Here is an 18328-nt window from a genome sequence, read left to right as displayed (position 1 = left end):
GCGCTGCGCGCTCGAGCTTGCGGCGAGGAGGAGCTAGAGAGCTTTCGAGAGCAGTCAGTGCGGCGATGTCGACGACGAACGACGCTTCGAGGGGGCAGCAGCACCAGCATCTACACAGACGGTGCTGCTTCCTCCTGTTGCTGCTGCTCCTGCTTCTGACGTGGTTCGGTGCTTCGCCCGCGTCCGCGGCTCTCCGCGCGTCATCCAAGGATCAGCCCACCCAGCAGCATCACGGCAAGGAACCAGGCGGCGGCGGCGGCGGCGGTCCTGGTCATGGCAAGCTCAAGGAGGACCCCGTCATAGAGGAGGTGACGAGCAAGCAGCTCGAGAGGCTCCTCAAGGAGAAGGACTTTGTCGCCGTTTACTGGTGTAAGCTCCCCCTCTCTCTCTCTCTCTCTCTCTCTCTCTCTCTCACACACAGTTCCTATGCCGTCCGCGTCGCGTCTATTCTCGCTCGCTCTTTCTCTCTCTCTCTCTCTCTCTCTCTCTCTCTCTCTTTGGTCGCTGTTGCGTAGCGCCGAAAAAGCTGCCGAGGTAATCCGAGAACATTAGCTCCGTGCAAGAGTGAGAGAGGCAGCTCCTATTAGGGGGAGCCGCTTCTCGGGTTGCACCAGCCGCGCACCGCTGCGTTTACTAGACTTTCTCGACGAGCTTTTTCGCTCTGCCGAAATCGTTTCTGTAATACATCGACGGGCGCCACCGACTCGACGTCCGCCGCCGGTGCCGTGTGTGCGCGCCGCAACTGCCCTAAAAATAGTAGAGCCGTTTGAAATTTCTCTCTCTCTCGCTCGCTAGCTTATTACACACTGCGACCGATCGGATTTTGTTTTCCTACTGCCCCCGTCTCTCTCTCTCTCTCTCTCTCTCTCTCTCTCTCTCTCTCTCTCTCTCTCTCTCTGTGTTGTTGTTGACGATGACAAGGACGAGGCTGGTGAGTGATGAATCGCCGCTTGATTTATGCTGACGCAACGCGACGACGAGGATTTACCGCCGATCGAAAGCCGCTCAGCGCAGCTCGGTTCTAATGATAGTAGACGAGATAGAGGGAGCTTTTAAGGGACTATCAATGACCGTGGCCGAGCTTTGCTCCGCTATGCCAATACACGAGCTCGGGGGCATACCTCCGACGTGTCCCAACCGCGGCACCCGCGCAACGAAGAATACGCTGCTCCTCCTCTTCTTCTTCATCTTCTTCTTCTTCTTCTTCTTCTTCTCCGGGAAATTATCGGCCTCGATCCCGAAACAGTATTACGCGCGCGGTCTCTCTCTCTCTCTCTCTCTCCGCAAGCTCTCTTCCGTCCGACACAGCTATTTCCAGCCTGCTGTACGCGCGAGCGAGCGAGCAAGCCTCTGGCGATTTTTTTCCGACGAGGAACGATCTTCCTATCCGTTTAACGGAGCAGACGATTCTCTTTCGAGCTCGCATTGTTCGGCCTTTAGCAGCTGCTGCGCTACTGGCAGATTTGGGCCAACTCGCGTGGGCGGCTCTCTCTCTCTCTCTGTGCAGCTAGCTACTCTTTCCCCAGCCGATTTCTCAATAGAAACGCGCGTTTTTTCTCTCTCTCTCTCTCTCTCTCTCTGCAAACAATTTTTGGCCAGGCGAAGCGCGCGCGGAGTATTTTTAAATGAAAAATAATGCGCTCCCGATACGAATAGCCGAGCGGCTGACGTTTTCGACAGAATTATTGACACTCGCTCGAGCTCGAGAGAATAATATTTTAATCGATAGATCGTTACGATGCAGCGGCTCTGCGACTGCGGTATAGACCCAGAGAGCAGTTCGGCGCGGATAGTGCGCGCGCGCACTGCCAAGAATTTCAATGACGCATTGGTTATAAGCGGGCCTGCTACAGCTCGCTCTCGAGTAATACAAGTGTACGTCTTTCGAACAATGTCTTATTGAGACTTCTCTCTCTCTCTCTCTCTCTCTCTCTCTGCATCAGGCATATGTATCAAGAGAGAGAGAGAGAGAGAGAGAATATTCCTCCCGCTGAGCTCTCGGACCTGTCGAAATCGGGCGCGGGAGAGAGCAAGGAAGCAGCCGATATCGCGCTTCCCCGGTAATATCTATAAATATTGAGAGGCGATTATACTCGCGCGCGTTATATTTATAAAATTGACCATGACGATCTCGCGCGCGAAATCATGGAAAAAGGTCAGCGGAGTTCGATTCGGAAATAAAAATACCGCGCAGGAGACGCGGTATATTTTCGTATACCCGCGCCCGGAATGAAAAGCGAGAGAGAGAGAGAGAAAGAGCTACTGCGACGACAATAGGTGCTCTCTCGCGCGCGCGTGTTTGTGAGGGTGCGTTATTTTTCTTGCTCCGCGTTCTCTCTCTCTCTCTCTTTCTCGTTACGTAAGGCGTAAGCGTTACCGACGACCAGCGCGTCGCACGTGGCCGAGTCGAGGAGTTCCTTCAGTCTTTTTTACCGACAGATGCGAGGAGTTGCACCACGTGCGACAAGGTGCTGGCCGAGCTCGAAAAAATCGACGATGACACGGACACCTTCGGCGTGGACTTTGTCAAGATCAACGACAAGCGGCTGGCCAAGCAGTATGGCATCAAGACCTTTCCCGCGCTCACCTACTTCCGCGAGAAGGAGCCCATCATCTACGAGGGTGAGTCTAACGAGCTGGACGAAAGTTGGGGCTTTTCTCGAGAAAATTTTAACAACGTGTACCTGCTATAATAGGTGACTTGATGGACGAAGAAAACGTCCTCGAGTTCCTCACGAGCCTCGAGGCCATGGACTTGCCCGACAGGATCGAGGAGGTCAACGCCAAGATCCTCAGCAAGATCGTCGAAGACGCCGACTTTGTTGCCGTTCTCTTCTGTAAGTTTTGCACTCTATCCGTTATACTCTGTACATATGCGGACACACTCGCTCACACCCTCTAATCTTGACTGTATTCTTACACTATGTATACTTTACTCTCTTAAAAACAACGCTTCAACACTTATCTATTATCTACATGTCTCTGTATACAAACCTCAGTGTTGCATGACGACGTTTCAGCCATATTATCCAAGTCGATCCGTTACCCCCTCGCAATTTTCAAAAGAGAAAAAACAGCCGGGGGGGGGCAAAGATACTAAACTTGAATTATCTATATCTGTACATACTCATCTCTTGTAAATATTACATCACGATAACCGACAGGAATGACTTGTAAATAATACACACATGTGAACTGTTTTTTTGTGTGCGCCAATGCGGGTGATTAGGTCCGGGAGCGGAGAGATGCGCTGGCGCCGACTTTAGTAAGTATATAGCATATGACATTGTTAACGTTTGGTAGAAGCGTTACACACACACACACACACACACACTATCGTCTTTCATCCCTTGCTCTTTGTCTCCTCATTTATCGTTATATAAACTGAGAGCAAGGGGCTGCAAGCACAGCTTCAAAGTCCTGACTATAGTCGCACGCATATTAACAGCGCAATAACACGCAGTACGTAATATATATATATATATATATGTCTAACGATAATAAATAACAGTATTAATAGCACCGTAGTCGTTAACGATCCACCGCTCATCCTAACACCGACCCTGAACAATGAGACTTTTTCCGTACACCGTATTATTTAGGAATAGCAGAGTTGAGCGAGTCGCACAACTGCTTGCTGTAGATGGACTGTTTTGACTTTCCTAGTACTATTATGAATTAATGACTTTGTTTCTTTCGAATTAGCAGTAGCATAATATGTAATCTATACACCTATATCGTATATACGAGAAGCCGCGACTGATGCGGATAGCGGATGAGAGAGTAACGCGTTCATTTCTTGTTTATAATGGGATAGACAAGCCAGATTGCAAAAAGTGCGCGAGAGCCCTCCAGGAGCTGGAGAACATCGACGACGAGGCCGATCAGCTGGGCATCGGATTCGTCAAGATCGCAGACGAACGACTCGCCGAGGAGTACAATCTCGGACCGCTTCCCGTTCTGGTCTACTACAGACATCAGATCCCGATTGTCTACGAGCGTGAGTTTATACGCTTATACACAGTTATAGGCTTTCATAGATAGATCTCAATCGACAGCTTCTTTCGCTGTACAGAGGAATTGAGCAGAGAAGAGGACGTACTCGAGTGGCTGATAGCGAACAAGAGCACGGGCGACGAGGAGGACGTGATCGAGGACGTCACGGCCAAGACGCTCACCACCCTTATCGGCAACATTGACAATCTGGTTGTTCTCTTCTGTTCGTATTCAAGGTTTTTTATCACCTATCTCATGCCGACATCGTAATCGCTCTCTACCTCCCCCCTTTCTACTATCATCCAATCCACCCTTCGTATCCCATCTGATCATCGTCATCATCATCATCATCATCATCACAATTCCAACTGTTCGTTCTCTGACGACGTTCTTCTCTTTGGAATCTAGACGATCACGGAGATGAGGATTCGATGCAGGTGCTCACGGAACTGGAGAAGATCGACGACGACTGCGACAAGCACGGGATCCAATTCGTCAAGATCGACGACGTTAAGGCCGCCAAGGAGTTCGGCATCGACTCCATCCCGGCAATCGTCTACTTCGAGAAACAACTGCCGAACGTCTACGACGGCGATCTTCAGAACGAGGACGAAATTCTGGAGTGGCTGCTGTCGCAACTGGAGAAGGACGAGATCGAGGACGTCACCGACGAGATGCTGGATCGTCTCGTGAAGGAGGGAAAAACCCTCGCCGTTCTGTTCTGTAAGTTGCTTATTATATTACTACGTTCGAGGTCTGAACACGAGCTTCGAATGTCTCACACCATCATTTTCCAGATGACAACAATGACCGAAAATCTCAGCGGGTGCTCAACGAGCTTGAGAACATCGACGACGAGTGCGATCAGTTGGGAGTGGTTTTCGTGAAAATCGACAACGCCGAGGAGGCCAAGGAGTACGGAATCGAAAAAATACCGAGCCTGCTGTACTTCGAGAAGGGTATCCCAACGCTGTTCGAGGGAAATCTCGAGGACGAGGAGAAAGTGCTCAAGTGGCTGGACAGCCAGCAGAAGAGCGACCACATCGAGGACATCACCGACGAGATGCTGGACATGGTCATCGACAAGATGCCGCACGTCGCTGTCTTATTCTGTCGGTACCATATCTATCATCCATTGAGCTAAGACTTATTCGAGTGCGAGAGAGCCGATCTCCCCGATTGAAAATAACTTCATGCCCCGTTCTATTTTCAGATGACAAAGACCAAAAGAAGAGCGCCAAAATTCTGGCAGAACTCGAAAACATCGACGATGACTGTGACGAGCACAACATCGCCTTCGTCAAGATCGACGACGCCGAGGAGGCTAAGGAATACGGCATCGACCAACTGCCGACTCTGGTGTTGTTCGAGAGGAAGATACCCCATATTTACGATGGTAGGCATTATTAACAAGACGTTTTAGCTTTAAAATCGAATCGTGTAAACACCATTCATTGCCGTTTCAGGGGACCTGATGAACGAAGATCAACTGCTGGGCTGGCTCCTGCACCAGAAGAAACACAGTGAGATTCCCGAGGTCACCGACGAGATGATGGAAAAACTCATCGAGACCACCCCGTATCTCGCAGTTCTGTTCTGTGAGTATACCCAGTTCGAAACGACCTTTTCCCATCACGCAATAGCTATCTAAAAAATTGATCGAAATCTTTCCGTTATCCCAGACGACAAAGACGACAAGCAGGACATTCGAATTCTGAATGAACTGGAGAACATCGACGACGAGCTGGAAAAGGAGGGTATCGTCATCATCCGCATAGACAACGACGCTGAAGCCAAGGAGTACGGAATCGATCATCTGCCGACTCTGGTCTACTTCGAGGACAAGATCCCAGCGCTCTACGAAGGCGATCTTCTCAACGAGGACGAGGTTCTCAAGTGGCTCATCGAGCAGAAGAACACCGCTACCATCGAGGAAGTCACCGATGAAATTCTCAAGGACCTCATCGACGAGCACGAATACGTCGTTGTCTACTTCAGTAAGTCCGCGATTTATTCGAAACACCTTGCGAAATCGTAATATCTCATATTATTCTAGGCGGAAACTGCGAAGACGGCGACGAGTGCGAGACGGTGCTCAAGGAGTTGGAAAACATCGACGATGAACTTGACGAGACCGGCATTGTCTTCGTTACGACCGAAGACACTGGCCTAGCCAAGAAACACGGAATCAAAAACCTGCCAACTTTGGCTTTCTTCCGTAACAAAGAGCCGCTCATTTACAAGGGCGATATCGAAGACGAAGACGAAGTGCTCTCCTGGCTCACCGATGAGAACACTCTCGAGATCCCCGGCAAAATCGAGGAGGTCAACGCCAGGATGTTGGAGAACATTCTCGATGAGAACGACTACGTCGTCGTCTTCTTCTGTAAGTATAAGTGCGTATAGTTTACGGTGAATAGCTTCGGTGGCCTGGTTAACGTTTCACCTTTACATTCCAAGACAAAGAAGGAGACAAGAAGAGCCAGAAGATTCTCCAAGAGCTGGAGAACATCGACGAGGAGTGCGAAGAGAAAGACATCGACTTCGTGAAAATCTCGGACGAGGGAATCGAAAAGGAATACGATCTGCCAAGTCTGCCAGCTTTGGCCTTCTACCGACACAAGTTCCGCCAAGTTTACACGGGCGACATGATGCACGAAGAGCAGATTCTCGACTGGGTTCTTGACCTGCGCACATCGACACCGGACGTCATCGAAAGCGTCGACAGAAAGACTCTACAGGTCCTCATCAATGATGTCGAACATCTAGCTGTATTCTTCTGTAAGGACGATTACTATTCCGAACACTTAACGCGTGACTTCAACTTTACCGGTCGATCATCTCATGCTTTCAGACGACGATGACTGTGAATCATGCAAGGAGATCCTGGAAGAGCTTGAAACCATCGACGACGACACCGACAAACATGGCATCCAGTTTGTCAAGTCAAAGGATGCGAAACTCGCTGCTGAGATCGGAATCTTCTCCTTCCCAGCGCTCGTTTACTACGAAACCGGTGTGCCCATCATGTACGACGGTAAGTCTCGAATTTACTTGTACTCGTGAAACATTTTATACCGTTAATACCAGCGCACGTCCCTCGCGATACAGCATCAAATCGATGCCGACTCAAATTTTTTTTGCCAGACGTACACCTATTGCCATTGTTCAGAGTATAAAGTCTCAAGTAGTATAACGTCCACACGAAAAAATTTGAATTTATACCTTACAAGCATTCTCGTGAGCTTTTTATCTCCTATAGTCGAATATGTATTCGAGATGCTCAGGAGATGTTACAGTAATATCAGCATGGGTATATGCATTTACTTAAGTATCTTAAGCGATGGGATTTTGGAAAAAAAAAGAAGGAAGCGAATTGAAATGCAAACTGATAAGCTTCATCCTGATTTTGCTGTGTGTAACTTTTGTAGGTAATCTTAAGAAGGAAGACGAAGTTCTGGAATGGCTAATCGAACAAAAAAGTAAGGAGATTTGTAGAATGATGATTATTATCACTGGTGTACTGTTCGTTGTGACTCTAATCTCGATCGTGGCGATACCACCGGATTATAATTACGAAACACGAGCAATCGTGATAACGCCGATCACGTTGCCACCACCGCGCACACCGTGATCGCGGATTACCACAACTTTTGCGCACTAAAAAAAAACTTTTTTTTTATTTTTTAATTTATTCTAATACCATACATATTAAGCGTTATTTTGTTATCAAAGGTTTTAGCACAAATGCTTTGTTGCGCAAGAAAAGCTGCTTACTAGGAGAAACCGCATTTTCGCGCAGTCACTGCGGTCAGTTTCTCTCAATTCTTTTGCTACCAAGCATTTATTTTTTCTACTTTTATTATCGTTATTATGCATTATTATTGTCTTTACAATTTATTATGAATCGCGTCGCTAATAAAAGCGAGCTAGCGCCTCTTGATCTCACAAATTTTTTTCAAAAATCAAATTTATATTTTATACTTTCTTAAAGTGATGCAGCTTTGCTTAAGTTAACCAAAGCTTAACTTTTTGAATCTTCGGAAGTGCCTGATCCTTACGTCTTTTATTGTTTTTTGTTGATTCTTTTTCTTTTCCTTTTTTTCTTTCACTTTTTTTCTCCCGCATCTATTTTCTGTTCTGACTTTCTTCTTTTACTGAATTTAATTATTTCGATCGATTGTCCGAATAAGTTGAGAAAACAAACGATTTTACCACCCCGATTAAGCGATACCTGAAATCGTACTTTTAAAAACAGCGCAGAACGATTCTTGTACTTAGAAAAATCGATTTTTTAAAATACACCAAACAACCATACATAGGGGCGTATTAAAATGTATGTATCACACGATTTAATGAATTAGAGCAAAAACGAATCTAGGCATCTAAGTATTTTACTCTGCGTTTAATCTGATCTGAACATTCGTGCTGTTCATACGCAGGTAATGATAATGATGATGATGATGATGATAATGATGATGATGATGATGACGATGATGATCGTACTCGTACTCGTAAATCCCGTACAATTCCAAAAATTAAACGTACAGTTCCAAAAAGTAAAAAACCTTTTGATAAGCGTATTATTAAGAAGAGGATTCAAGATGACTCTGTCGAAGATAAAAAAAGTAAAAGAAAAAGTAAGGACGATGACGATGACGATGACGACGATGACGATAACGATGATGACGATGATGACGATGATGACGAAGATGATGAGGATGATGAGGATGACGAGGATGATGAGGATGATGATGAGGAAGCTGAAGAGGATAGTGAAGAAAACGACGACGACGATGATGAAGATGATGACGAGAATGATACAAAAGAATGTGAGGATGATGATGACGACGATGAGGATGATGATGAAGATGATGACGATGATGAAGATGATGATGAGGACGACGAGGACGACGATGACGATGACGACGATGATTCATCTAGTAGTAGAGCCATAAAACATTTCGTAGGCAAAGGTAAAGCGGGCGAACGCTTTTGACAGGCAAGATGAGGATCACGTGAGACCGAAGTGTGATAGACGTTTGAGTTGTTTGGAGTAAATCGCGAAAATTTTTTATTCCTACACATATCTGAATTTGTATTATACTAAAACAAAACAGCGAAAGCTTTATGGCTGAACATCGATGGTTCGGTTGTTCAGCAAATTGAGAACTAGAGACAAATCTTTATATATACCATGCATATATAATAATATGTAACATAGCGAGAAATGGAGAAAAATTTAGGCTTGCCAGGCGGAATGAGTGCAAACCTATTTTACTTTTTTACATACGAAAAAAGCGTTTGAACGATGTGCATTAGCGTTAGTTCGTCGGGGATGATCTCAGTATTAGGACCACGACGACGGGCGTTAATTTCTGCACAGATAAATTTGTTTTCTTTCCCTCAACCGATTTTGTTTGATTAAAATTTATACATAATCACGATTATCACGTTGTTCCTTTGTTATGTTGATATAGAACTAGATATAGCTGCCAGTTTGTCTAACCGAAGTAAATTAGTAACTGACTAACTGTCGAATTTGCATGTAAAGAATATTCATATGTATATGTCTGTATGAGATAATCGCCTCACTCGATGTCGTTGTGATGAGGAAGTTCGATTATACATTACTGTTATACATAAAGTTGGCCCTGACGAAATATCGTTAATAAGCGTATTTTCTTCGAGCGAGCCGATGGATTATATTCACATTGGCTATATATGTGATTATATTTGTAAATATCATATAGTTGCAGCCTGTCGCCTGTAGTTAGCTTCGCGGTTGATATCATCCAGTATTTAATCATGACACGTCCATCATATACAATCCGGCAAAGTTATACCGAAATTCGGACACCCATTACTCGCAATCGTTATTTTTTTATTTTTCGGAAACAACAAAACCTGTCTCGATAAAAATCAGAAAAAAATAGATCAAAATTATTCGAAAAAGAAAAAAAAATGAACAAAATTGTGTATACCACGTCTAGAAAAACACTATCTTTTCTTCCAAATTAACGCAAAGACCTAAAGAAAAAATCAAGCATTTTCTCTGACGAATTGAAAGCATGACAGCTTAACACGCTCTAAAGAAAGATTCATCGACTTGCTGGAAGCAAATACGAAAGCTTTGCTGGTCGTTGAAGCGGTTTCGGTGAAAAACACAAAAAAAAAAAAACAACAACAAACAATTGCACGTTATTTAAGCTTTTTGCTGCTCTCTTTTTCTCGCGCGTTTTTTGATCGAATCGAAAGTGAAACGTCTTTGCAAGAGATTTTTTCGTGACACTAACCGATTTTCCCACCATATCCTCTGATATCTATACTGATAATCCGCTCGTTCCGTCGTTAATACGAGAGAGAGAGAGAGAGAGAGAGTTGTATTAACGACGGAAGCAGCTCTTTACTCACTTTGCCTATCTATCTCTTTCTCTCTCACTGACTCTGCCTCTGTTTGACTCGTTAACTGTCATAATGGTCATCTGCTGTGTCTGACTTTCGTATATTTGCTTACTGCAGGCGACGGCTGTTTCTACATCGGGATGGGTGCTAAAAGCGCGAAACCCACGATTCCCTCGTATGAGCCGTACCAGTGCTGTCCGTCGAAGGTGACGCGCAGCACGAAGGTGGCCAAGGTCAGTCCCGTGGCCGGCAAACCCAAGCTGCAGCACAAGACCAGCAGCAGCAGCAGCAGCAGCAGCAGCAGCAGTACCAGCAAGAGGCCGAAAATCACGCCGACCATCAGCACACCGCCGCCGTCCCTCAAGCCCATAAACAAGCTCTCGGCCAAGGACAGCCGTAAGACCCTGCAGTCGGCGTCGGTAAGAACGTCGACGGCGACGACGTCGGAGAAAGCGAAAAAAGAGCAGGCCAAGGCCAAGAAGTCGAAGGGATTTTTCGGAAGCGGTAACTATCACGACTAAGCTCAAATGTTATATAACATATATCTCTCTATCTCTCTAGCTCTATATCTCTCTACAGCGCAGACTGCAAACGTAAAGCAAGCAATCTTTCTATAAGCTCTATTATTATTATTATACAAGCCTTTTTGTATAAGCAGATTAATTGTACGATATATAGATAAAATATGCGCGGCTGTACAAGTCTCTAAGTACACTAAAACATGAGCGAAAGGAGCGTGTGAGTCCGTACGTGGCTGTGAGTGTCTGCTGATGTACACATGTGGTATTAGTGTCCTATATGATTAATTATTATTTATTATATACGATTAACGTGTGATGACCGCGCGCTTCGCTGCTAGCTTTCAAAACATATATAAAAACAAAAAAAAAAAAAAAAAACAATACTTTTAAAAAAAGACGAGTACCAGCTGATCATCGACACGATGTATCTCTCTCTATCTCGGCTTTTCCAGTGGTTGCCGGCCTACCCAACTTCATGAAGATATAAGAGCCGAAGCTAGAGCGAGCGCAGTCTTAAATCCGCAATGACTACCCTGCGATGCACAATGCTGCGATGCTCGAGACGACCTCTATCTCTCTCTCTCTCTCTCTCTCTTGTGTCTGTGTGCGTGTGTATGTATCTCTACACCTACACCTATATATAGGTCATGGATACATATGCGCACGTCGTCGTTCTACGGAAAAAACTGACTGAGACAACACGATTAGCTCATCTCCCTGAGACATCAATCGATCACCCCACCCTTCAAATACATTTTCTCGACTGCGTTCGGCGCATACCATCAAGCAACAATTCACTCGTACGCTGTAGAGCCAACTTTTATTTATACACATAACTTTTACCGCAAGAGTGAGATTGTCATTTTATTTTGTATACAACGTTTTTACTCGTAATTGCCAACACACACGTGTATATATTATTGTACGTTCGATCGATTTATTTTCAACTCACGTGTTGTAGCCACTGTTATCTTTTTTCTTTTCTACAACGTTCATATATCTCGTCACGATGCATTTTTTATTATTTTTTTTTCTTTCTTTCTCCTCACACGCGCGACTGCCATGATTAATAATCTTTATAATATCTTGTAACAATCGACTAGTTTTCATTACTGCACATCACATTCGCGCTGCGATTTCTTTCGCAGGAAATTGATAACTGAAACACTAATTCTCGTTTTTTTTTTCATTAAAAAAAAAAAAAACAAAAACAACTATTGCTTTCTTTTTGCGTTGAACTTACTTAATGTCTTTCAAAAATTACACTCGATTAACGCTTTTTAAAAAAAAATCAACAAAACCAAAAGTTACGAACAGGAAGAAATCGATCGATTCATTACTCGTTGTCACTTATATATTTGTCAAATAATATGACATATTGTTCACCGATCGAGAGACTCGGCGATACACACGATGTTTATATACTTCAATTGCTGTTATAAATATATTTATATTTTATTGTTGTTGAACCAAAACGATGGGAAAAAACTGTTATTATATGTTAACTAATTGCTACGAATATATATACATATGAACACAGTGAGCGGATGAATGGAGACGATTTTGCAAACTGCGTTGCCTTTAATTGCCGGGAATCGAACCGACTCTATACGTAATAACTTTGTACACTTGTCATTGTTGTATAATACTATTGTTATTATATGAATTGTACGAATATAATCTATAAGCATTTTAACCGACGACGACCATTATTATTGTGTGTGTTTCGTCATATAAGAGTGAGAATATAAAAAAAAAAAACAAACGATTATACGCGCATGATGTGAAACACACAAAAGTAGACATGGTTATATATATATACGAGAATATAATATATTTATTTATTTAGAAACGAAGTGCCAAATACTTAAACGTAAAACACTACGTCGACTGGAATATTATTATAAATATATTACTATTATATAATGTAAACAATTTTGAAGTTCGATAATAACGGCAATAAAGAAACAACTTTCCTAGTACAAAAAAAAACACAAGCCTCTGATTTATTTACATACGCATGACAAGAACCCGAACGATTGCGCTGCATATCGTGGAGAAGATAATCTGTGATCGAAGAGTCCATCATTATTTTCAGCACATGAATTAAGTACCTATATATGTTACGTTTAATACACACACACACGTCGAAAAGCCATTTCAGAACAGAGTCTCGCCTTCCAAAGTAAAAAAAACTCGATTCTCCGTCTAGCTGTGAATTGAAAAACAAAACAAAAAAGAAATAATGCGTGGTATATCTTCTTAATCTCAGGTAATCTTCTCGACGAAGCCGAAGTCTTGGACTGGATGGTGAGGCAGAAAAATGACGCGAGTATCGAAGAGATCGACCGAGATACCCTCGCCAAGTACATCGAAACTAAGGAATTTCTCGGCGTCGTTTTTTGTAAGGATCTGCACACTCATACGATAATCCGCTCATTCCTCCTCGTATACCTATATACTTCCTCATCCCAAACGCGCAAGTGTCGGCGCGAGGCTCTGATGAAACTTGTTTCCCGTTGACCTAACGACCGACAGACAAGGATGAGGAGCCCGAGAGTCCTCGGATCCTGCGGCACATCGAGCTGATCGACGACGAGGCCTCGGAGTACGGGATAAAGATCGTGAAGATGAGCGACCGTCTGATGGCGAAGAAGTACGGCTTCCGCAACCCTCCGGGCATCACCTACTTCCGCAAAGGTAAGTACATCAACTACGACGGCGACATCGACGACGAGGAGGAGATCCTCGACTGGCTGACCAACCCCGAGAACATGGAGCTGAACGACCACATCGAGAGGGTCAACCGCAAGATGTTCCAGAAGATCCGACAGAACTCGGACTACGTGGCCGTCTTCTTCTGTGAGTATAGGCGACGCGACGCGACGCGACGCGAGCGTTGTAACTAGACGAGCGAGCAGATGAGTGTACAGCACACGCCTGTCTACAATGCAGACAGCAACGACTGCAAGCAGTGCAGCCGGGTGTTGAGCGAGATCGAGCACATCGACGACGAGGCCGACGGCGCCGGGATCAACTTCGTCAAGATCGACGACAAGCAGCTGGCCAAGGAGTACGGCGTGTTCGCGCTGCCCGGTATCCTCTTCTTCAAGCTCGGCTCTAAGGAACCGGTCATCTACGCAGGTACGTATACAGTTGACTAGTGCGCCAAAATCGGCAGGATTTTGACGATCCTCGTTTGATGTGTGCGACAGGTGACCTGTACGACGAGCAGCAGATCCTCCAGTGGCTGATGACCCAGAAGGATCCGTCCGGCGAGATGATCGAGGAGAAGGAGGGAGAGGACCTGCTCAACATGATACGCGAATCCGAATCCCTTGCCGTGTACTTCTGTAAGTCTGAGAGACCTTGGGCCGCTGCGAACTGCCAAGCAGGAATGTATCTCTAGCCTGCTGCAAATACTATGTATCCATCGTTTTCACGCTCACACAATCTGTCTTTCGTCTTTCTCTTCTATCTCTATCTGTATATCTGCGCTCACGATTAATCAACAGCAATATACCTCTCTCGAAGAGCGCGCTCGAATTACAATAATACGTCTATCACTTTCTGCTTCTTTTTTGCCGGCGATTTCATTGGCAATAATTCCTTAACAAGCGCTATGCGACTTACTTGCAAAATTTACACTTCTCCTTATACTCGCGAATGTGTATATCAGTCTATGTTCTATTTATCAGCAGGCTCGAGAACGACACATGATCGATCGTCTCGGTTGTACTATTTTTCTCTCTGCTAATGCCGTAGGGAACAAAACTTTCTGCGACATATGCCAATCTAAAGCCTATCGCAAGCAGAGGCGCCACAAGGAACAGATGCTCGCCGGAGGAGAGGGACAGGAGGAAGAGCCGCCCGCTGGTACAGACATCAACCCCGAGAAAACCGCCATTATCTCTCCTCGTCTTTTATTTTTCAATCTTTTTTTTTTTTTTCTCGCCACGATAAGCAAAGCTTTGCTTCTTTTCCTTTGCCAACTTTATTTTATTATTATTCTTTGGATAACTGGTGTGCTTTTTTTTTCTACTAACGAACTGTGAACTCGTGAATAACACGAGTCGATCGAGCGGCGCGAGGGCTTGGCTTTTGATTGTTAAGTTTTTTTTTCGCAGATAGCGATGATTGCGAGCATTGCGCTGGTATTCTCGAGGAGCTGGAGAACATCGACGACGACTGCGACAGACACGGCATCACCTTCGTAAAGACCGAAGTAAGCGTGTGACGGTGCGAGCATCTTAGAATTAGCAGAGGAGCGATAGATGACTGATTTTTTTTTTTTCAAGGATTTCAAAGTCGCGGAAGACTACGGAGTGACGGACTTCCCGGTGCTGGTGTACTACGAGAATCAGATACCGAACGTCTTCGAGGGCAACCTCGCGGAGGAGGAGGAGGTGCTCCAGTGGCTGATAACGCAGAAGACGGAGGATCGCATCGAGTTGATAACTCGCACCATGCTCGAGTCCTTCGTCGAGGACACGCAGTATCTGGCCGTCTACTTCTGTAAGCTACACTCGTGTTGGATGGATTCGAAAATCGGTACTAATTTCCCGCGAAAAAATAGACAAGCAGAACTGCTTCATCTGCGACGAGATCCTCGAGGGCCTGGAGAAGGTCGACGACGAGTGCGACGTCTTCGGGATCCACATGGTCAAGATACAGGATCCCCAGCTGGCCAAGCGATACTCCATCAAGACCTTCCCGGCCCTGGTCTACTTCAGGAACGGCAATCCGCTGCTGTTCGAGGGCGACCTTCAGAACGAGGAGTCGGTGCTCGAGTGGCTGATAGACGACGACAACCGCGAGCTGGCCGACGAGATCGAGTCGGTGAACGGGCGGATGCTGGAGAGGCTGCTCGAGGAGTCGCCCTTCCTCGCGGTCTTCTTCTGTGCGTATTTGTAACACAAGGCTCGATTTCGCTGAATCGATGGGTCGAAAACGTTGACGAGCTCCGCATTGCCGTTCGCAGACGACGAGGACTGCCCCGAGTGCGAGGAGATCATGGAGGCCCTGGAGAAGATCGACGGGGAGGCCGATCTCTTCGGGATCGACTTCGTCAAGGTGTCGGCCCCCGAGGCCGCCGAGAAGTACGGCATCCTCAACGTGCCCTCGCTCGTCTACTTCCGCAAGAAGACGGCCCTGATCTACGACGGAGACCTCACCCAGGAGGACAAGATCCTCCAGTGGCTCACCTCCCAGGACGTCTTCGAGATCAAGAACGAGATCGAGGAGGTGAACAAGAAGATGCTCGACAAGCTGCTCGACGAGAACGAGTTCCTCGCCGTGTTCTTCTGTGAGTATTGGAAACAGAATGTAAATAAAGGGTCCAGGGGACGGTAACGAGGCGGAAAAAAAACAAACAAAAACAAAAACAAACAAAAAAAAACAATTGCCGAGCAGACGAGCACGGCGCGAGGGAGAGCGAGGAGGTGAACGAGAGGCTGGAGAACATCGACGGCGAGACCGACAACCTGGACATCACCTTCGTCAAGATGGCCGATCCGCGCTACGCGAGGAAGTGGGGCGTGACCAAGCTGCCCGCGATAGTCTACTTCCGCAAGCGGTTCCCCAGCATATACAGAGGTAACGTATGATACATTTGCATCGAACGAGAATCGAACGATTCCCCGATCCCTGTCACACCCGCACAGGCGACCTGAGGAAGGAGGAGGACGTGCTCGAGTGGCTGCGCAAGAACCGCTTCCGACAGCCCGAGCTCAACATCTACATGTACATGCTGATAGCCGTGGCGATACTCTTCGCCATGTACACGGGCTTCCTGCTCTCGTGCTTCCGCACGGAACCAGCTCCGCCGGCTCCTCATCCCAAACAAGCGTGATCGCATCATCGGCTGCTGCAGGCTCGACGTATACTCGAAGAATCACATGTTACTTGTGCACACATTTGATATACAATATACGAGAAAAGCGATAAAGCACGCAAGCGTTATCTCTACCTTCATTCTTCTCTCCGATAGTCTCTCTCTCTCTCTCTCTCTCTCTCTCTCTCTCTCTCTCTCTCTCTCTCTGTATACATTTTGATGCTACTCTGATGCTAAAACTGTTTATTAAATTTTCTCGATCGCTCTATGCGGCCCGCGGCTATCTTACGACCCTCTACCCTCTATATATCCATCTCTGATAATCACACGCGCAAATTCCATGAAAAAAACAAAAAAAACAAAAAAAAAAAAATCGTCCATTTGACTGCAGATCGGTAGAATGTCGTTATTTACTCGCTTGTACGATATGATTCGGGGATACGAACACTCGGAGAAGCTCTCGGCCCAGGAGGCGATGCCTCCTGTTATACGAGCCGAGCCGCCTTGTTCGGGTGTCAACATTCCTATATAATAAAACAGCCGATAGCTGCGGAACGATATATCGAAGAAGGAATTTTTCTTTTGTTTATTACATTATAACGTGCTTTGCATACAACGTCTGCTAGTCAAGCGATTTTGGGACCACCGCTGCACTGACCTATGATTTTTAATATAATATACACATAATACATACATCAACGACATGTTGTTTTGAAATCGATCTTGCTGGGGCTCGTTTATTTTTGTGCGTATTACACGTGTATATACACGTTGCTAAAGCAAGTCCAACGAGCACATATGTAAATGTCTATATATATATATATATATATATAAACACACCCGCACGCACACACACTCATCGTGATTATGCTGCTGCCGCTGCCATGTATTCTTATGAACTCTTATGTTATATGATCGTCATAATCGTTAACAAATTATAAGACGACAGAATTATATATAAATTATACGTCCTCATACCCGTCAAGTTTATAACATCAAAAAATGTACAATAATTATTATAACTCTCTCGTTCATTTTTTATTGTATTTTAAGTAACTTTTGTAGTCAGCACAACGTTTAAAAATAGTCATCTCTCTCTCTCTCTCTCTCTCTCTCGTTCCAACCTATAGTAAATATCGCTCAAGGATGACCCACGGATTTCTCAATATGTATGTGCATATATAAATACGTATACGCGCTGCCGTGCAAAAGTATAACATTTACAACGATTTTTGTTCGAAAAATTTATTTATCGGAATAATTAAATCGATCATCGTTATTTTCGAACCGAGCGATCTTCACGAGTCTATGTATAGATGTAGACACTTTTTCTTATTTGCACGGCTGCTCTGTGTGTGTGTGTGTGTGTGTGTGTGTATATATATATATATATAATCAGTGTCAGAGCGTCGGGGCGAATCGATGCCAAGTCGTCGGTTCGCTGAAATAATACGCTTATTGGCACGGCTCACTACATATATACATATATATTGCATCTCAGACTACAAACTTTTTTTTATTACAAAGTAATTATAAGTGTATCTGATGTAAAAAAAAAAAATTGACTATACGT

General features: G+C 45.2%; 2 protein-coding genes across 6 annotated transcripts; both read left to right on the top strand.

Moving 5' to 3' along the window:
- Positions 1–39: 39 nt before the first annotated feature.
- On the top strand, positions 40–17128 carry LOC100118209. Of its 5 annotated transcripts, XM_008205232.3 has the most exons (25): positions 40–369; positions 2440–2622; positions 2697–2837; positions 3230–3265; positions 3818–4000; positions 4076–4219; positions 4405–4719; positions 4794–5108; positions 5210–5392; positions 5463–5594; positions 5679–5993; positions 6053–6382; positions 6457–6777; positions 6851–7033; positions 13195–13326; positions 13461–13784; positions 13878–14066; positions 14138–14275; positions 14688–14798; positions 15050–15147; positions 15221–15437; positions 15499–15822; positions 15904–16227; positions 16335–16517; positions 16586–17128. In XM_008205232.3, the coding sequence occupies exons 1-25, from the start codon at positions 66–68 to the stop codon at positions 16771–16773; spliced, it is 5313 nt and encodes a 1770-aa protein (XP_008203454.2). In that variant the 5' UTR covers positions 40–65; the 3' UTR covers positions 16774–17128. The 5 variants fall into 5 exon arrangements, with proteins under 5 accessions (XP_008203454.2, XP_008203455.2, XP_008203456.2 ...); XM_008205233.3 differs by lacking the exon at positions 3230–3265; XM_008205234.3 differs by lacking the exon at positions 14688–14798.
- LOC116738533 (uncharacterized protein DDB_G0284459-like) lies at positions 9221–12723 on the top strand. Its single transcript, XM_032597969.1, has 2 exons — positions 9221–10905; positions 11375–12723. The coding sequence occupies exons 1-2, from the start codon at positions 10542–10544 to the stop codon at positions 11407–11409; spliced, it is 399 nt and encodes a 132-aa protein (XP_032453860.1). The 5' UTR covers positions 9221–10541; the 3' UTR covers positions 11410–12723.
- Positions 17129–18328: the final 1200 nt, after the last annotated feature.

The sequence above is a fragment of the Nasonia vitripennis genome, chromosome 3 (genome assembly GCF_009193385.2).
Source record: "Nasonia vitripennis strain AsymCx chromosome 3, Nvit_psr_1.1, whole genome shotgun sequence".
NCBI lineage: Eukaryota > Metazoa > Arthropoda > Insecta > Hymenoptera > Pteromalidae > Nasonia > Nasonia vitripennis.
Note: the sequence above shows the minus strand (reverse complement) of the source record. Positions and strands in the feature narration are given on the sequence as shown.